This window comes from Ursus arctos, unplaced genomic scaffold (assembly GCF_023065955.2).
Source record: "Ursus arctos isolate Adak ecotype North America unplaced genomic scaffold, UrsArc2.0 scaffold_7, whole genome shotgun sequence".
Lineage (NCBI taxonomy): Eukaryota > Metazoa > Chordata > Mammalia > Carnivora > Ursidae > Ursus > Ursus arctos.
In genome coordinates this window covers 24796453-24812823 of record NW_026623089.1, presented here as the reverse complement: position 1 = coordinate 24812823, position 16371 = coordinate 24796453, and the positions used below count along the sequence as shown (strand labels likewise).

The 16371-nt window shown below is 44.0% G+C and overlaps 1 protein-coding gene across 4 annotated transcripts in view; it reads left to right on the top strand.

Annotated features, from left to right (window-relative positions):
* The first annotated feature begins 42 nt into the window (after positions 1 to 42).
* PDCD11 (programmed cell death 11) overlaps positions 43 to 16371 on the top strand; it is a 40379-nt gene continuing 24050 nt past the window's right edge. For 2 of the 4 annotated variants that reach the window (XM_026494039.4, XM_026494035.4), the window contains exons 1-13: positions 43 to 155; positions 1750 to 1862; positions 2916 to 3047; positions 4018 to 4185; positions 5759 to 5920; positions 7254 to 7377; positions 7874 to 8055; positions 10704 to 10811; positions 12364 to 12570; positions 13199 to 13323; positions 13507 to 13567; positions 14221 to 14367; positions 15648 to 15899. In XM_026494039.4, the coding sequence (XP_026349824.3) occupies positions 1770 to 1862; positions 2916 to 3047; positions 4018 to 4185; positions 5759 to 5920; positions 7254 to 7377; positions 7874 to 8055; positions 10704 to 10811; positions 12364 to 12570; positions 13199 to 13323; positions 13507 to 13567; positions 14221 to 14367; positions 15648 to 15899 (1761 nt within the window). In that variant the 5' untranslated portion in view covers positions 43 to 155; positions 1750 to 1769. Of the gene's footprint in view, positions 156 to 831; positions 894 to 1749; positions 1863 to 2915; positions 3048 to 4017; positions 4186 to 5758; positions 5921 to 7253; positions 7378 to 7873; positions 8056 to 8081; positions 9153 to 10703; positions 10812 to 12363; positions 12571 to 13198; positions 13324 to 13506; positions 13568 to 14220; positions 14368 to 15647; positions 15900 to 16371 lie in introns of those variants that run through there. The other 2 variants (XM_026494037.4, XM_057308757.1) reach the window with 2 other exon arrangements.

Here is a 16371-nt window from a genome sequence, read left to right as displayed (position 1 = left end):
CGACCAGTAGGACCCAGCATGGTAACGGAAATAGGGTGTTGGGCCCGCCCACGCTTCCGGAATAGCATCGTTGGTCTCCGGGTGTGCTGGTCTCCTCGTGTGTGACTCTAGTGGTACGGGCTCTGAAGTAGAGAGGTGCTGGCGTCCCGGGCCTGGTGAGTGAGGACAAGGGCGAGAAGGGAAGAAACCTCGTGGCTTCCAGGTCTGTCCCAGGGCTAGGTCCTCTGGGTCCCTGCCATGCATCTACAGTGCTGGGTGAGTGGCTCGGCCACCCCAGACCAGAACAGAAGCTGGCCCCTGTAACATCAGACTCTGTCCCTGGAAAGTTGCTTATGTCCCTTCTTTGCTTCTGGATCGCCTCTTTGAAGCTTCAGTTTCCCCTCGTCTGAAATGACATTAAGGGTCAAATTTCCTGCAAACTAGACTTCTCTGTTCTTTCCTATTTCTAGGAAGCATGCACCCACTTATTCCTGATTCCAGATCCAAGGCTTCCACTGGTCTTCACCTCTCGTACAGTCTCAGCCCTTTGTAGATCCTTATTCCAAGTGGCTCTCAGAACCAGTCTCTACTATCTACTTCTCATTGGCATGGTTTCTCTGCTGTACTGAATTTGACTTCTCTGTTTACTTTCCTTCAGTTCTATCTGTCCGGTTTATAGCCTGCAGTATATTTTTCTTGATTGCTATTCTATTTTTTCCCCTACTTAAGGCTCTGACTTGTCAAAGTAAACATTAAACTACTCATATCTAGTTCAAAATCTTTCACAAAAAAGCCCCCCTGTCTTCTGCAATTTAACTCTGATAATTATGTTTTATTCTCCTTGTGTTCTAGTTAAACAGTTCTTCAAAGAGAGGAAACAGCAACTTCTTGGACAGTATTTTGAAAAATTGCTGGTGATTATTGAAATATTTTGCTTTAACTGTTTCTATGCCTTTCCTCACATTCCTTTTGCTTTTCCTTTTCCACCTGTCAAAATCTTTTTCATCTTTTAACAGCTCAAAGACATCTTCTTTAGGAAGCTTGTCTTCTTTACTGAAGGCTCATCACTTCTTATTTCTTTGTTTATAGTTTGATTTGTATTTTATTTACTTTTTTAAAGTTTATTTTTTTTTAGTAATCTCTACACCCAACATGGGGCTCGAACTTAACGACCCTGAGATCAAGAGCTGCATGCTCTTCCGACTTAGCCAGCTACATGCCCCAATGTGTACTTTAAATTATTTGCATAATTGTTTTATTTTCTTAAAATTGTGCATGTTCTTTTTCTTTTTCTTTTTGTAACTAAAAACATTTTTTTTTAAGTAGGCTCAATGCCCAGCGTGGAACCCAACATGGGGCTTGAACTCATGACCCTGAGGTCAAGACCTGAGCCAGGAGCAGGAATCAGATGCTTAACTGACTGAACCACCCAGGCGCTTCAAAATTGTGCATGTTCTTTGAAGATAGGGACTTATATATTCATTTATGTATCTTGACTTAACTGTAGTTACTCTATCATATTTACTAAATTGGATCTATAACTTCTTTTCCTGGAGGAAAATGTGTGGACTTGTGGTTTTGAAGCAGAGATCTTTGGAAAGATGAATTATGGGTTATCTGGGGCCTAACATCAAACCATCTATTTCTTAGTCCTGAATGTCGTCTAGCACATTGGTGATAGAAGGCTTTATCTCTTGCCCATCGATTACAGCCTTTAGGAAATCTGATACCAAAGCTACAGCTTACTGATACTCTTTGCATTTTTTTTAGGAGACTCAAACACAACAACCATGGAAGAAAGCTTCCCCCGAGGGGGTACGAGAAAGACCCACAAATCAAAGAAAGCTTTGCAGCAGTCAGTTGAACAAGACAACTTATTTGATGTAAGTGGTGTGCTTGTTTGATAAGACTCACAGAACATTTTCTAGTATCCTTGTGAAGAATGAACCTTGTTTGAGAATGTGGTATTTTCCATATTTGTTTCTTTTTAAAGTCTACTTTTGTAAGTTGAACTTGTTAGAGAGTCCATACTACCATGAGGCTATATTTTTCGAAGCATGGCATTTAGTACTTGAGTTTGCAGTGCTGTTATTCCTTATTCTTAGGAACTTTGTGCCATATTGGTTAAGGCTGGAGAGAAAAGTTATGGAATAAGTCATGAAAGGTACAACATGGGAAATACAGGCAGTGGTATCATAATGGTATCGTATGGTGACAGGTAGTAGCTACACCTGTGGTGAGCATAGCATAATGTGTGGAGTTGTCAAATCACTATGTTGTACACCTGAAACTAATGTAACATTGTGTGTTAACCGTACTTCAATTAATTACAAATAAAGGATGGAGAGAAAGCAGTTGGTGATTGATTTTTAAATGGGATCCTTGCCATGTATAATGGTCAGAATTTGCATTGAAATTCACCATCTTCACCTAGAGTAAGCTCCAAATGCTAGAGGGTAGGGAACTAACATTTGATTGTATGACCTTATGTGTATTTCCAACTGCAGTAGAGTAGAGAACGTCATTCCATGATGAGGTACTGAGACTGAGAGAGGTTGCATGTTTTAATTGAAACCACACAGCTTGTTATGGTGGAGTTGGGAGTTTAACTCGGGTCTCCGTGTCTCTACCTTCCATTTTTATACACTGTTCTAAATTGCTTCTCATAGTGGGGACCCCAGAGTCCATCCCAGTTAAGGGAGGAAGAACACAGGAGCAAAGGGGCTTTTGAGAATATGAAGAGGGCTCCCACCTTGGGCAAAGGGAGCATTGGTGACAGAATGGGAAAGATGGGATTGGAGCAGGAATTATAGGAACACTGGGAGTGGGGTGCAGTGGAGAAGTAACAAAGCAAGGTGACAGGTGACCTGAAGTTGAAGGGAAAGCCCAGGATTGTTTCTCTTCATTCTTTTGGATCTTTTATCCCTTCTCTGTAGATTTCTACTGAAGAGGAATCCACCAAAAGGAAAAAGAGCCAGAAAGGGCCAGCAAAAACAAAAAAGTTGAAAATCGAGAAGAGAGACAGCAGCAAGTCTACAAGAGAGAAGTTTGAAATCCTTAGTATTGAGGTTTGTTACAGTTTGATTTTGTTCTAAACAAACTACCTCGGTTGCTTAAGTTTGTATACGTTCTTCTCTCTTTCTTTTTTCCTTCATTCCTTGTGTGTGTGTGTGTATATTTATATTTATATATGTGTGTGTGTCCCCGTCCTTGTAGAGATTATTGCAGTTTGTGCTCAGATTTGAGCATTCTCACCTTCAATTATTAACCAATGCCTGGGACCATGTGTTGTTTTTCTTTTTAGCTGCTGAGTCCCTCATTGTCTTGTGTCTTCGTGAAACTTGTGTTTTAGTAGATTAATAGGTTAGAACTGGCAATAACTTTAAACCTTTCTGCTTCTACTCTTTCATTTCATAGTTATGGAAATTCTCTTGGAGAAGTGAAGTGGTTTTTTAATGTTCTTTATTTTTTTAGATTATAACTTGGATATTTATTGTAAAGAAGAAAAAGAAAAAAGCCAAAACATTTCATAAGGAAATGATTCAGATTCAGCATGCAGAAGTATTTTGTCTTACATGATACTTAGAAAAATAATTATTTAACTTGGTGCCAACATTAGAAAAAAATTTCACATAAATATGTGATTTCTGGCTTCTTGTAAAAATGATAGTGCTGACAGCACAAACGCATTCCCTCCTGTTCGTAGTCACATGGAGCTGAGTGGTGGTTTTGCCCTTTAGGCCTGGCATGGACACCCCAGACTGCCATTGTCTCCACTGGCCGGCTTCCTTCACTTTGTTGCCTGCCAGGCATTTGAGTTTGGGTTGTGTGGAGTAAAGCGGAAGACTGAAGTGTCCCTCAGTATCGTAGTGCTGTTTTACAGTGCTCGGTTAGCTATTTGATACGTATACGGACATAACACACATGTGTATCTCCTGTAGCTTTTATATGTCAGAGTTGGGACTAGAAGCCAGACCCCCTACCATCCTCGGTCATTGTTCTTTTCCCTATTGTGCACATTTCACTTTTCTCTTCTAGTCCCTGTGTGAGGGGATGCGGATTTTGGGTTGTGTGAAGGAGGTCAATGAGCTGGAACTGGTGATTAGTCTCCCCAATGGACTCCGGGGCTTCGTGCAAGTGACTGAAATCTGTGATGCGTATACCAAAAAGCTGAATGAGCAGGTGGCTCAAGAAGAGCCTCTGAAGGTAAGGGAAACCTGAACGTGCTCTGTAACTGGAACTGAGGGGTGTGCAAGTAGATGTAAAATTACAGCTTTGCGAAATGCTAAAAGTCAAGGCACAAGGTGTCATGAGAGTTTATAATTGGGGATTTTTTTTTTTTCTTTTTTAAATAAGAGGATTTTGACTTAGTCAAAGGAGCCTTCAAGACTTCCCTGAGGAAGGGATGCTTGAGCTGAGATTTGAAAGAGAAGTGTGTACCGGGTAAAGAAGGAAGGGAGTTCAGGCAGAAGGAGCACAACATGGAACAGAGAGAAGGCTAGTGCGGCTAGAGCAGAGAGAGCAAGGGAGAGTGGTGTGGGATGGGGCAGGAGAGCTGGGTGGAGGCTAGACCATGTTAAAGATTGGTTTTTAATTCTAGAACCAATGGGAAGCCCTTGAAGTGTTCTTATTGGGGTGAGTGACATGTAGACAGCAAAGAGAATAGATGGAAGAGGCGTGTAGTTGCCTAGAGACCAGTTAGGGGGTTACTGTAGTAACCCAGCTCTGAGATTGATGACAGGCCGTGTTTAGGGTTTACCTACTGAGGCGGTAAAGTCAATGCCCACTGATGGATTTGGTAGGGGGGATGAGTCCTAACCTTCTGTTGTGTGTGACTTGATGGTCAGCCTTGCCATCCTGAGACAGAAACCCTGAGAGAGGACCTGGATTGGAAGAGATGATCATGATTTTATTTTTTGCTGTGTTGAATTTTAGGAATGGTTGAGACATCCAGTAGACAGGTGATTCCAGAGCTCAGAGTAGTCTGGGCTAGAAATGTACATGCGTGAGAACTGCTTTGCATAGGTGGTAATTGAAGCTAAGAAGAGGGGAAGCTAAGAATGTACCTAGAAGGAGCGAAAAGAGAATAGACTGAAAAATGGACCGTCGAGTATTTTTTTTTAAGATTTTATTTATTTACGTATTTATTTATTTAAGAGAGAGAGCCTGTGTGCGTGCGCCTATGTGTGCAGGGTCGGGGGGGGGGGGAGCAGAGGGAGAGGGAGGGAATCTCAAGCAGACTCCCCGCTGAGCACAGAGCCCATGCAGGGCTCAATCCCACAACCCTGAGATCACGACCAGCACTGAAATCAAGAGTTAGATGCTCAGCCGACTGAGCCATGCAGGTGCCCCGACCAGTGTTAAATGCTTTCTAGAGGTCACATATAAGAAGGCTGCGAAGCAGGTTATTGGATTTAGTGACATGAAGATCACTGGTGATTTTATTGGGAGATAAAGTGGTGGGCGAAGGGTGGACCACAGTTATAGTGAGATGAAGGGCGAGCAGGAGGTGAATAAATGGAGACAGTGAATACAGATGACTCTTGACAAGTCATTTCCATCTACCTATTCTGTGGAGATATCGGAGGCCTTATGCTGGAATCAAAGACTGACTTGGCCACAGATCCCTCTTCCTTTGGCAAGGGGTTACTCGCTTCGTCCACTGTTTGGGTTCTTTGGGGTCTGAAGATGAGAAACCACTGAGCGAGGAGGGTTGGGCAGTGGTATGTTGGTTCAGGAGAGGAGTATGTATCAGATCTTTCTTGTCTGTGTTATGCAGGACCTGGTCGGCTTGCCTGAACTCTTCTCACCTGGGATGCTGGTGAGATGTGTGGTGAGCAGTGTGGGCATCACAGAGAGGGGCAAAAAGAGTGTCAAGTTATCTCTGAACCCCAAAAATGTCAACGAAGTGCTAAGTGCTGAGGCCCTGAAGCCTGGCATGGTACGTATGGGGTCAGGGAAGAGGAGCAGGCAATGTGCCTTTTTCCTGCCCTGCCTTCTAGGGAGTATCTAGACCACCTTTTACTTTTAGCTTAACTATTGCACACAGGGGTGGGTCTTTTCCTGGGGGGAAGGTCTCCAGGGTGCTTGGGTACTTAATGGAAATTGAAGGCTTGAGCCTAATCACATTACCTTGGAGGGGTGAAAGGGAAGGTGCGCTGGTGGCCAATAAGAAAAAAAAATGCCTCCAAGTAGGCTTAGCCGGGGTGAAGAGTTCCTCAAAGTGCCTTACTTACCAAGACTTGTTCTTTACAGATTAAGTCATTTTCAGAGGCTATCTGGCATCTGTGGGGAATGAGTGAAGGCTGCTCTCTGAGAGCAAGAGACAGGCCGGATAGGGCAATTAGTCTGTCAGCTGTACTGTTGGAGAGGTCACTACTGAGTCTCTCAGTCCTGTGGAGATTCAGGAGAAATTAGTGCTAGTTCCGAGTCTCAACATCCAGTAGGTATAGAACACGCTCATATACGCTACACTCATCTCAGTGCTCTTGTATTTAAGAGGAAGGAGATCAGTATGATCTTTTAACTTTTAGTTAGAAGCAGTCAGTATGGGACAGGCCCTGAAAGCAGGCTAGAAAGGGGAATAAAAGTAAGCCGAGGTGCAGGAAATTGATGTGTCGAGAGCCTGCTGTTGGCAGATGCTGTTTTAGACATTTCATCTGAAGAAATTCTCACAGCAACCCTGGGAGGCAGAAAATAGATATTGCTCTTATTCATTTGGGAAAGTGGACTCAGAAAGCTTTATGACTTGCCAAAGGCCAAATGGTAAGAGCCAGATTTGAATTTCACACTGCTTCTAATGAAATGTAAAGGAGGTTGGCAAGATTTTTTTTTTCCCCTTTTCTTGAAGTCTTTGAGGTGCTCAGAAAAGCCGTGATGACAGCTAGAAGAGTAGTTCTGGATTAGTCATGGCTCTGGGAGTGACCTTGCAGGGCAATCTGGTTTACTCCTCTTTGTGTAACAATAGTCTTTCCCATCTTTTGAAAATTCTCCAGGGGAGAAATCCCTCTTTGTCTTTCCATTCAACTATGCATAACACTTCTCACTGACTGGAAACCATAAGATCCCTCAAGCCCTGGGAGAATTAAAGTTGATGTCTTTCCCTTTTTTATCCTCGAGTGGGACCGAAGTTGTTGGGGGAGGGCTTGGGGGAGGATTGTGGGATGATGTGTCAAGATTGATGGTGGGAACATTCATGTTTGGTAGTGGATTTTTGTTGCGTATCCCGTTACCTTTGACTTTTGAACTCTGGGGAATGCTTTCTCTCCCTCCAGCTGCTCACAGGCACTGTGTCCAGCCTGGAAGACCATGGCTACCTAGTGGACATTGGAGTTAGTGGGGCTAGAGCCTTTCTGCCACTGCAGAAAGCCCAGGAGTATATCCGACAGAAGAACAAAGGTAAGGGGAAGAAGAGGGGCTGGTGTGTGGTGGTGAGGCGGTACATGTGGGGATTATGTGCAATACCACTTAGTGAGTAAAATGATAGTATGGTGACCCCAGAGGCCGTTTGGCTTTGCTAAAATCAGCGTTAATCCTAGCTGATAGAAAAGGGAATATGTGTGAAGGGCCAGCAAGTGACAGGGTCTAAGATCCAATGGACCAGTTTCACTTTTTCTCAGCTAGAAGATTCCACGGAAATTTGGGCCCCCAGGGCCTCCGCAGCTCTCTTCCTGCCTTGTTGGGATCTTCATATTTTTAAGCAGTGTTGATTCCAGATCAGTCAGGGTCACTTTATTCCCCTCTTGTAGTTGGTCACTGAAAGATTGAGAACATGGGTATTACATGGTAACTGGGCAGGTGGACCATGGATCTTTTCAGGTTTGTTTGAATCCAAGTTAAGAGCCCTTCTCATGAAGGTATTTTTCCTTTTGGGGGCTGGGGCTGGGGCTTGCAGGTGCTAAACTAAAGGTGGGTCAGTACCTGTACTGCGTCATTGAAGAGGTGAAAGGCAATGGAGGAGTTGTTGGTCTGTCTATTGTTCATTCTGAAGTTTCTACTGCCATTGCTACTGAGGAGCAAAACTGGACCCTTAATAACTTGCTGCCAGGACTGGTGGTCAAAGCCCAGGTACAGAAGGTAAGCCATTCATTGTCATTACTATTTTCTAAAATAGAGATAATTTTTGTTGTTTGTGCATGTGCATAGTCTAAAATTGTGCTGCCCAATAGGATAGACATTGGTCACTTGTGGCTTATTACACACTTGAAATGTAGCCAGTGCCATATGTTGAAATGATAATATTTTGGATGTATTGGGTTAAACTGTTATTAAAATAAATTTTATCTGTTTCTTTGTAGTTTTTAAAATGTGACTGCTAGAGAACTTAATTACATAGTTACATATGGATTATGTTTCTTTTGGACGGTGCTGATTGAAAAGGTCAAATAGTTTTTTCCTTTTTAAAAGATTTTATTTATTTTAGAGAGTGGGGAGGGACAGAGGGAGAAGAGAATCTCAAGCAGACTCCACGCTGAGCACAGAGCCCGACGCAGGGCTGGATCCTGGCGCTCTGAGATCACAACCTGAGCTGATCAAGAGTTGGATGCGTAACTGACTGTGCCAGCCAGGCGCTCTGAAAAAGTCAAATCGTATTCAAAGACTTTTATAACAAAGAACTATCTCATCTCTTCTAACTCCATCTTTAAGTCTTTCATCTTTGGAAATTTACCTTTGTATTTATAAGTAATAAGCTTCTGCTGCTATTTCTTGGTTTATCGATTTTAGGCATTGAGTTTTAACTTCTTATCATGGTAGGTGAATATTTGGCTCTCTTAACTTTCCCTTTCCTTCCTCCACCCTCTTAACAGAAGTATATTAAATTTTTGGTTAAATTGTTATTCAGAGCTTAAATTATAATGGTTATGTAAATATTATTTACTACTGAGCTAGGTAACATACTATGATTGTTTCTCAAATGGCTTTTTTCCCTGGAGTTGATAATCAGCTTTTCTTTTTTTTTTAAAGATTTTATTTATTTATTTGAGAGAGAGAAAGAGAGCATTGGCAGGGGGAAGGGAGAGGGACAAGCAGACTCCCCGAGGAGGAGCAGGGAGCCTGATGCCGGTCTCCATCCAGGACCCCAACATCATGACCTGAGCCAAAGGCAGACGCTTAACCGACTGGGCCACCCAGACACCCTTGTTTTTGTCATTTGCCAGATTCTCTTCCTGCGTGTAACTATTTCTTAATGTATCTTTTTTTTTTTTTTAAGATTTTTATTTATTTGACAGAGAGAGTGTGCACAAGCAGGGGGAGTGGCAGGCAGAGGGAGAGGGAGAAGCAGACTCCCTTCTGAGCAGGGAGCCCAATGTGGGACTTGATCCCAGGGCCCTGGGATTACGACCCGAGCTGAAGGCAGGTGCTTAACTGACTGAACCACCCAGGCACCCCTCTTAGTACATCTTGTAGTTATTCTGCTCATACTGTAATTTTCTATAAAGGTGTTTAAACCTTTAGATGACCTCTTAGTTCCTTTTTTTTTTTTAACCACATAAAGCCCTTTTTCCTGTAAGCCCTCTCCAGTCTAGGCCAGTTGCTCTGGTAGGACTCCTGCAGAGCTGATATCCTAGGACTTCTTTCTCTGTCATCCTGGATCCTTCCCCTCTTTCTCCTGTATTAGAGTCATCTTTGATTCCACATATTCCTCTTCTTTGGTTTACTCGCTCATTTTAGTGTGGCGCATTCTCCAGAAGCATTCTTGGTAAGGTACACAGGAGGTTAATTTCCTGACCTGATGTGTTGGGGATCCCCAAGACCACTCCCAGGTTCGCTGGTGCACTAGAAGCTCTCAGAGGACTCCACGTATAGTGACACTCGTGACTATGGTTTATTACAGTGGAAGGAAGCAAAGCAGAATCAGCAAAGGGGAAAGGCACTTGGAGCACAAACTTCCAGGAGTCTTCTCCCAGCAGAGTCACAAAGAGTATAACTGTCTCTTTGGGAGGCTCATGAGAGACTCAGTGCCCAAGGGTTTTTACTGGGGCCATTGTAAGTCTTCTCTAGAAAGGATCTATTAATCTCTCCTCAGGACGGTATAATCCTGGCTGCCTGAGAGCTAGGTGGGAGAGGGCCTGGATGTCTCCATATCTATATTTATATGATGTTTAAAATTTTTCTTAATGTACATTTTCAGGGTTTGCATTCTGTCTTTTGAGTCTTATACAGGTTTCCTAGAGAATAACTCTCATTTTCTCTGGAGGCAGGAGAGGCATAGACCCTATAGTTTGAGGAGAGGACCTGAGGATTTAACTGTTTCCCTGAGTTCAGTCATCTGTCTCATTGCTCTCTTTCGAGGTGCTTGTCACCTCTAATTCCTTGGCTTTTGGGGGGCTCTGTAGGGCGAGTCAACATGGTCAGTATCTCCCTTTTGCCAGCACTGGGCTTTTGCCTTCTTAGTCTGGGCAGACCACCCAGTTAGCAACGGTTTGTCCAGGCTGTTGGGCTGGCAGTCCCCCAAGGATCCTTGAGCAAGTGACCCTCCATCCCATCGGAAAATCTCAAGGGTGTGAGGATTGATGCCTCTCAAGCCAGCCCGGAGGTGAGCTTACTGAATAAAGGAGCAGGCAGTGCCAGGAGTTGTCCTGCCACTTAATTTTATAGGAAGAAAGATTGGTAAGGGTTAGCTGGGGGAGGAGAGATACACAGTTGTGGAAAATGTGGCGGTGAGGGTTTTGTATGAACAGTGTCTCACATTTTTAGTTCCTTCTTGTTCCGTTTATTTCTAGGTGACTCCAGTTGGCCTTACACTAAACTTCCTCTCATTCTTCACTGGCCTGGTCGACTTTATGCACCTGGATCCCAAGAAAGCTGGAACATATTTTTCAAATCAAGCAGTAAGAAATGTTTTCTTGATTCCAGTTGTGTCCCAAACAGCTGTCCACAATTGTGGCTAGCTATGAGCAGATCCTAGGGCTGCATGTGTACAGGTGTTAGAGGCGGGGAGGGGAATGAAATGTGTTTTGGAAGGACCATAGGAAGCCACCGTGGTTATTTCTGTGGACTGAGATTAGAGAAGGAGTCTGTGAAAAAGAAGGCAACTTGTAGTTTGTATTTCTTATTCTTTTATATAGTTTGGTTTTGGGGGTGGGTGGGTAGTGAATCTTTTGCTGTTATGATTTAAGGTGTTTAAGAAGAATATGTAATGTAAAAGAACAAAATATACATTTAATTAGAAAAATGTGGTTTAAAAGTGTTATGCGTAGAGTAGTTCCAACTTTGAAAAAATTTTATCTGTTTTTTAAAAAGATTTTATTTATTTTAGAGAGACAGAGAGGGAATGTGCATGTGTGAGCATGATCTGGGGGAGGGGCAGAGGCAGAGGGAGAGAGAGAGAATCTCAAGGAGGCTCTGCACTGAGTGTGGAGCCTGATGAAGGGCTCGATCTCACGACCCTGAAATCATGACCTGAGCTGAAATGAAGAGTCGGACATTCAACCAACTGAGCCACCTAGGTGCTCTGAAAAAATTTTTATTTTTATTTAAAAACAATTTTTTTAAAAGATTTTTTGTATTCATTAGGGAGAGAGAGAGCATGTGTGTGTGCATAAGCCGGGGAGGGGCAGAGGGAGAGGGAGAAGCAGACTCCCTGCTGAGCAGGAACCGCATGCAGGGCTCAATCCCAGGACCCTGAGATCATGACCTGAGCCGAAGGCAGATGCTTAACTGATTGAGCCATGAAGGTGCCCCTGAAAAAAAAATTTTAATGGTATACACCTGGTTAAAATATTGGAAGATTATATACAGTCAGGTGTTAATAATGATTAACTTTGGCTGATTTTTCTACACTTATCTAAATATCCAAATTTTCTGCAGTGATCGTGAATATTTGGGAAGAAAGTCCCAATATATGTTATTCGGAGCTTTAAAAAGAGTCCTAAAGTGATTTTTTTCTTTTCTTTTTTTGTTTTTAACAGTAATATATGCTATTGAATTCTATAGAGATGTTTTTTAGCTAAACAAGTTTTCCCAGCACTTAGTGATAATATTAACTTTTTGGTGAACTTTTTCTAGTAACTTTTTCTCCTCACAGTCGTATTTGTGTACAAAGTGCAGACGTTTTACGTGCTGTAACCTTGTGATCAGGGCAGGCCATTTCCGGTGTGTTTCAGACATGGCTTCTGTTGCGTATGCATTATTAGCCTCCTGGTGTTGAGGGGACCCTGCTATGTTGTTCTGGCCTTGAGTAAGCGTTGATTTAGTTGGACACAGTTCCTGTGGGGCATTTTGTTTGGATTTTCCACATGCTGCTCGATTGCACAAGCTGATATTATTACTTACATCCATACCTGGGCTGCACATGTGGAGTCTTAACCCCCGAAAGTCTGCTCTGGGGGCCTTACCTTCTGTGTGCCTCATCCTGCTCATGATTCTCTTTCCCTTGTCTAGGTAAGGGCCTGTGTTCTCTGTGTCCATCCTCGGACCCGGGCTGTGCGGCTGAGCCTGCGTCCCGTCTTCCTGCAGCCCGGGCGCTCACTCACCCGGCTGTCTTGCCAGCACCTGGGAGCTGTGCTGGATGAGGTTCCTGTCCAGAACTTCTTCAGCAAGGCTGGGGCCACCTTCAGGCTGAAGGATGGGGCGCTGGCCTATGCCCGGGTGAGGAGGCTCTTTGTTTCATTGGGATCTTATCACTAGAAGGACTTTGGGGACACATGGGTCCTTTTCTGTTTTTTTCCATCCCTTGTATTAGTTTCCTATTTCTGAATATCCCCAAATGTGGCAGACTCTGCAGAGGGATTAGAAAAATGTCTGTCTGTTCTATTCGAATTCTTTAGGATTAATTTGGCTAACTTTGATACCTGGTCAGTGGTAGGTACAAGAATGAGTTAAGATCTACACCAGAGCTTGGCAAAGTTATTTAAAGGGCCAGATAGTAGATATTTCAGGTTTGTGGGCCATATGATCTCTGTCCTAACTACTCAGCTCTGTTGCTGTAGCCAGAAAACAGCCATAGGCAGTACGTAAATGAAGGAGCATGGCTGTGTTCCAGTAAAACTTATTTGCAAAAATAGGCACTGACTCGTGAGCTATAGTTTGTGGACCCATGATCCAGACTGTTCTCTGACCTTATATTCTGTGACAGTAAAGAGCAGTGTTTTAGAGGAATTATTTTGACAGGCAATCAATAGTGTTTTCATGGTAGGTGGTAAATGTGTTGAGTCATGTCAGTGTGCTTTCAAATCTACTATGGCTGGGTTGTCCTTAATCACTTGGTACTTTGTAGCTCAGCCATCTCTCCGACTCTAAGACTGTCTTCAATGCTGAGGCCTTCAAGCCAGGGAACACTCACAAGTGTAGAGTCATCGATTACAGCCAAATGGATGAACTGGCCTTGCTCTCTCTGAGGATGTAAGTCTGTCATCAACAAGGGTGGGGCTGTAGAAGTGTGTTCCTCTATGGATGCATGGTCACAGTTTCTCCTGGCCTGACTTGGTGAAGGTTTCCTTTCTTGCCAGCATAATTTTGAGAGCCCTGAATTTTAGGTAGCCTCTGCCCTGGCTTATTTAATCTTGTATTTTCGTTTCGTTCTAGGTCTATTATTGAAGCTCAGTACCTTAGATACCATGACATCAAGCCTGGGGCATTGGTAGAGGTAAGACACAAGCATATAATTTGAGACTCTTCCACCTTTAGACATTCTTTTGTTTGTGGGTTAACTGGCAGCTCATTAGTTCTCACATGAACACATTTAAAGTCATGTTCCTTACCTCTGCCTGTTAACTGGAATTTCTTTTTCTTCCCTTGGGTAATATGTAATTAATTTCAAGATAAGATCTTAATAGCATCACCCAAATACACAGAGGCAGTAGGTCGTAAATCCTGGGATTTGATGGTGTTTATTAGATTCAGGCAAAAGTTAGTTCTATGATGATTGAACTACTGAGATGTTAGGAAGAGGTCACTTGTAGCTGCCTCTCATGTCCAACCATTTAGCCCCAGCTGAGCAGATCTCCTTTATATGTAGAGTTTGTTCCTTAGCAGACAGAGTCCCCTCCTTCAGAGAATGCTCGTGAAGTGGACAGAAAGAACATACTCCCACGAAAAGATGTGAAGGTTCCTGTAAACAAACCAGACTGCGTTCAAATCAGTGTGGGTGTGTGCTTTACCCTTTGACATCTGGAACAACAGGCACTTAGCCTGGGAAGCTGGGCTTCAAAAGAGAGATATGACCTGCTTTGTTGTAAGAGGTGGAGGAAAAAAAGCCGTTCTTGAGGTCTAATGGCGTCTTTTCTTTGAACTCCCTAGGGCACAGTGCTGACCGTAAAGTCATATGGGATGCTGGTGAAGGTGGGTGAGCAAATCAGGGGCCTGATACCTCCCATGCACCTGGCTGACATCCTGATGAAGAATCCAGAGAAGAAGTACCGCATTGGGGATGAGGTCAAGTGCCGGGTGAGCCTTCTGAAGGGTCTTGTTGGGGTTTAGGCCAGATGGGAAGAGAACAATGCTTCTCAGCTGAACTTTCTGCCCTTTTCCACAGAATGACTATGTAGCATCTGCGGTGCTGTGTCTGGCATTGAGAAGAGAAAACTGGCTCTGTGCCCTTGAGAGTTGTGTAATGTCATTGAGAGTTAAAATATTTGTCCTTGAAGAGAGCAAGCCACTGTGTGACCTTTTGTCACATGGTTTGGTGCAGGCTCTGTGCTATGGTCGCATCTGAAAGGGGAGGTGAGGGGGCCAGGCCGGCAAGAATTGTTGGTGGTATCAACAGCAAACACCATGTAACAGGTATTTTGTGCCGGTTGCAATCCTAGGCCCGTGACATGCATTCTGTCATTTAATCCTTAAAATGACCCCATAAAGTAAGTACTCTTATCCTCATTTTGCAGGTGGGGAAATTACAGGTTAGGAAAGTGAAGTCACACAGCTTGCCCAAAGTCACACAGCTAATAAATTGCAGAACCAGTTTTCACATTCAGGACTATATGACAATAATGCCTTCTAGATTTCTGGCAGGTGGTACTTGAACTGGAAAGGATTTGAAGAGGAGCACGGGGTGTGTCAGGCACAGAAATATCCAAACTAAGCTGCCAAAACTTGAGTGGTTTGTAACAAAGTCTTGAACCCCAAGTGAAGATTAAATGTGATATACAGTGTTTAACGCAGGGCCTGGTGTGCAGGCACTCACGATGTTAGACTTTCTTCTTTTCATTTTATTTCATCAAGTCAAGAAAGATACTGATCACCTGTTGGTGCAAAATTTTATAGTAGTGGAGTCGGGAAGTTAGGAATAAAGGAATTTCTCTGCCCTCAAGAAGATGACCTGCAGGATGAGAGATGGTTGGATCTCTCAGTCTTAGTTTATAGCTAATATGCAGGTGGTAAATTACTGAGGTGGTAAATCGGCCCAGTTGTTCATTGTGTTACACGAGGCACGCATGGCCTGGGAGGGGCTGAGGCAGCGGTGCAGTAGCTGTGACACAGGGCTGTGTGGAGGCGCAGTGGGACGATGAGTGTCGATGCAGGCCCGGGAGGGAGCGTACGGGGAAGTACATTTGAATTAGGGGAGTACTCCCCAGATTGTCATCCAGCAGGAAGCAGGGAGGATCTACGGCTGAGATGACTCTCACTGGGGAAGAGATAGCAGGTTCTTCGGGATGGACCCTGGCCTTTGGGTCCAGTGGCTCTCTTGATAACGGGTAACTTGATGACAACCAGTACCCTTCCCCTAGGTTTTGCTTTGTGATCCTGAAGCCAAGAAGCTAATGATGACCCTGAAGAAAACTCTAATTGAGTCTAAACTGCCTGCCATTACCTGCTATGCCGATGCCAGGCCTGGTCTGCAGACACACGGCTTCATCCTCAGGGTCAAGGACTGCGGCTGCATTGTGAAGTTCTACAACGATGTGCAGGGACTGGTGCCCAAGCATGAGCTCAGTGCCGAGTATGTCCCTGACCCAGAGAGGGTCTTTTACGCTGGCCAGGTAACCCTTTCCTTGGACAGGCTCATGTCCTTGGTGACCCCATGAACACAGATTTGACGGAGTAGTGGGAGGACTACGTTTTAAGGGATAAGGAAGGCGCATAGAGGGCAGTGGGACCCTTCCGACCCGGAAGAAATAAATTAGTCTTTACCTACAGCAAACATACTAGTGTCCCTCACGTCAGAAGTTGTACTCAGGTCACTGTCACCACAAGGTGGCAGTGCCACAAAACTAGCGAGTGGGTCTCTCTAGGAAAAATAAGTTTTGACAGCTTGGGATTATACCAAAAACTTACTCATGTTTTCCTTTCACGCAAAAGACTGACTTGGGGGGATTCTGTGTCTCTGTCAGTACATTGCTTTCCACTGTCTTCTGATCTGATCCGAGGTCTGGGTGTATCTCCTTCTTCAGTGCTCGTGGGGGGCAGCTCTCTCCAGGGCCTGGCTGGCCTGCGGGGAAGAGTTAGCCAGGA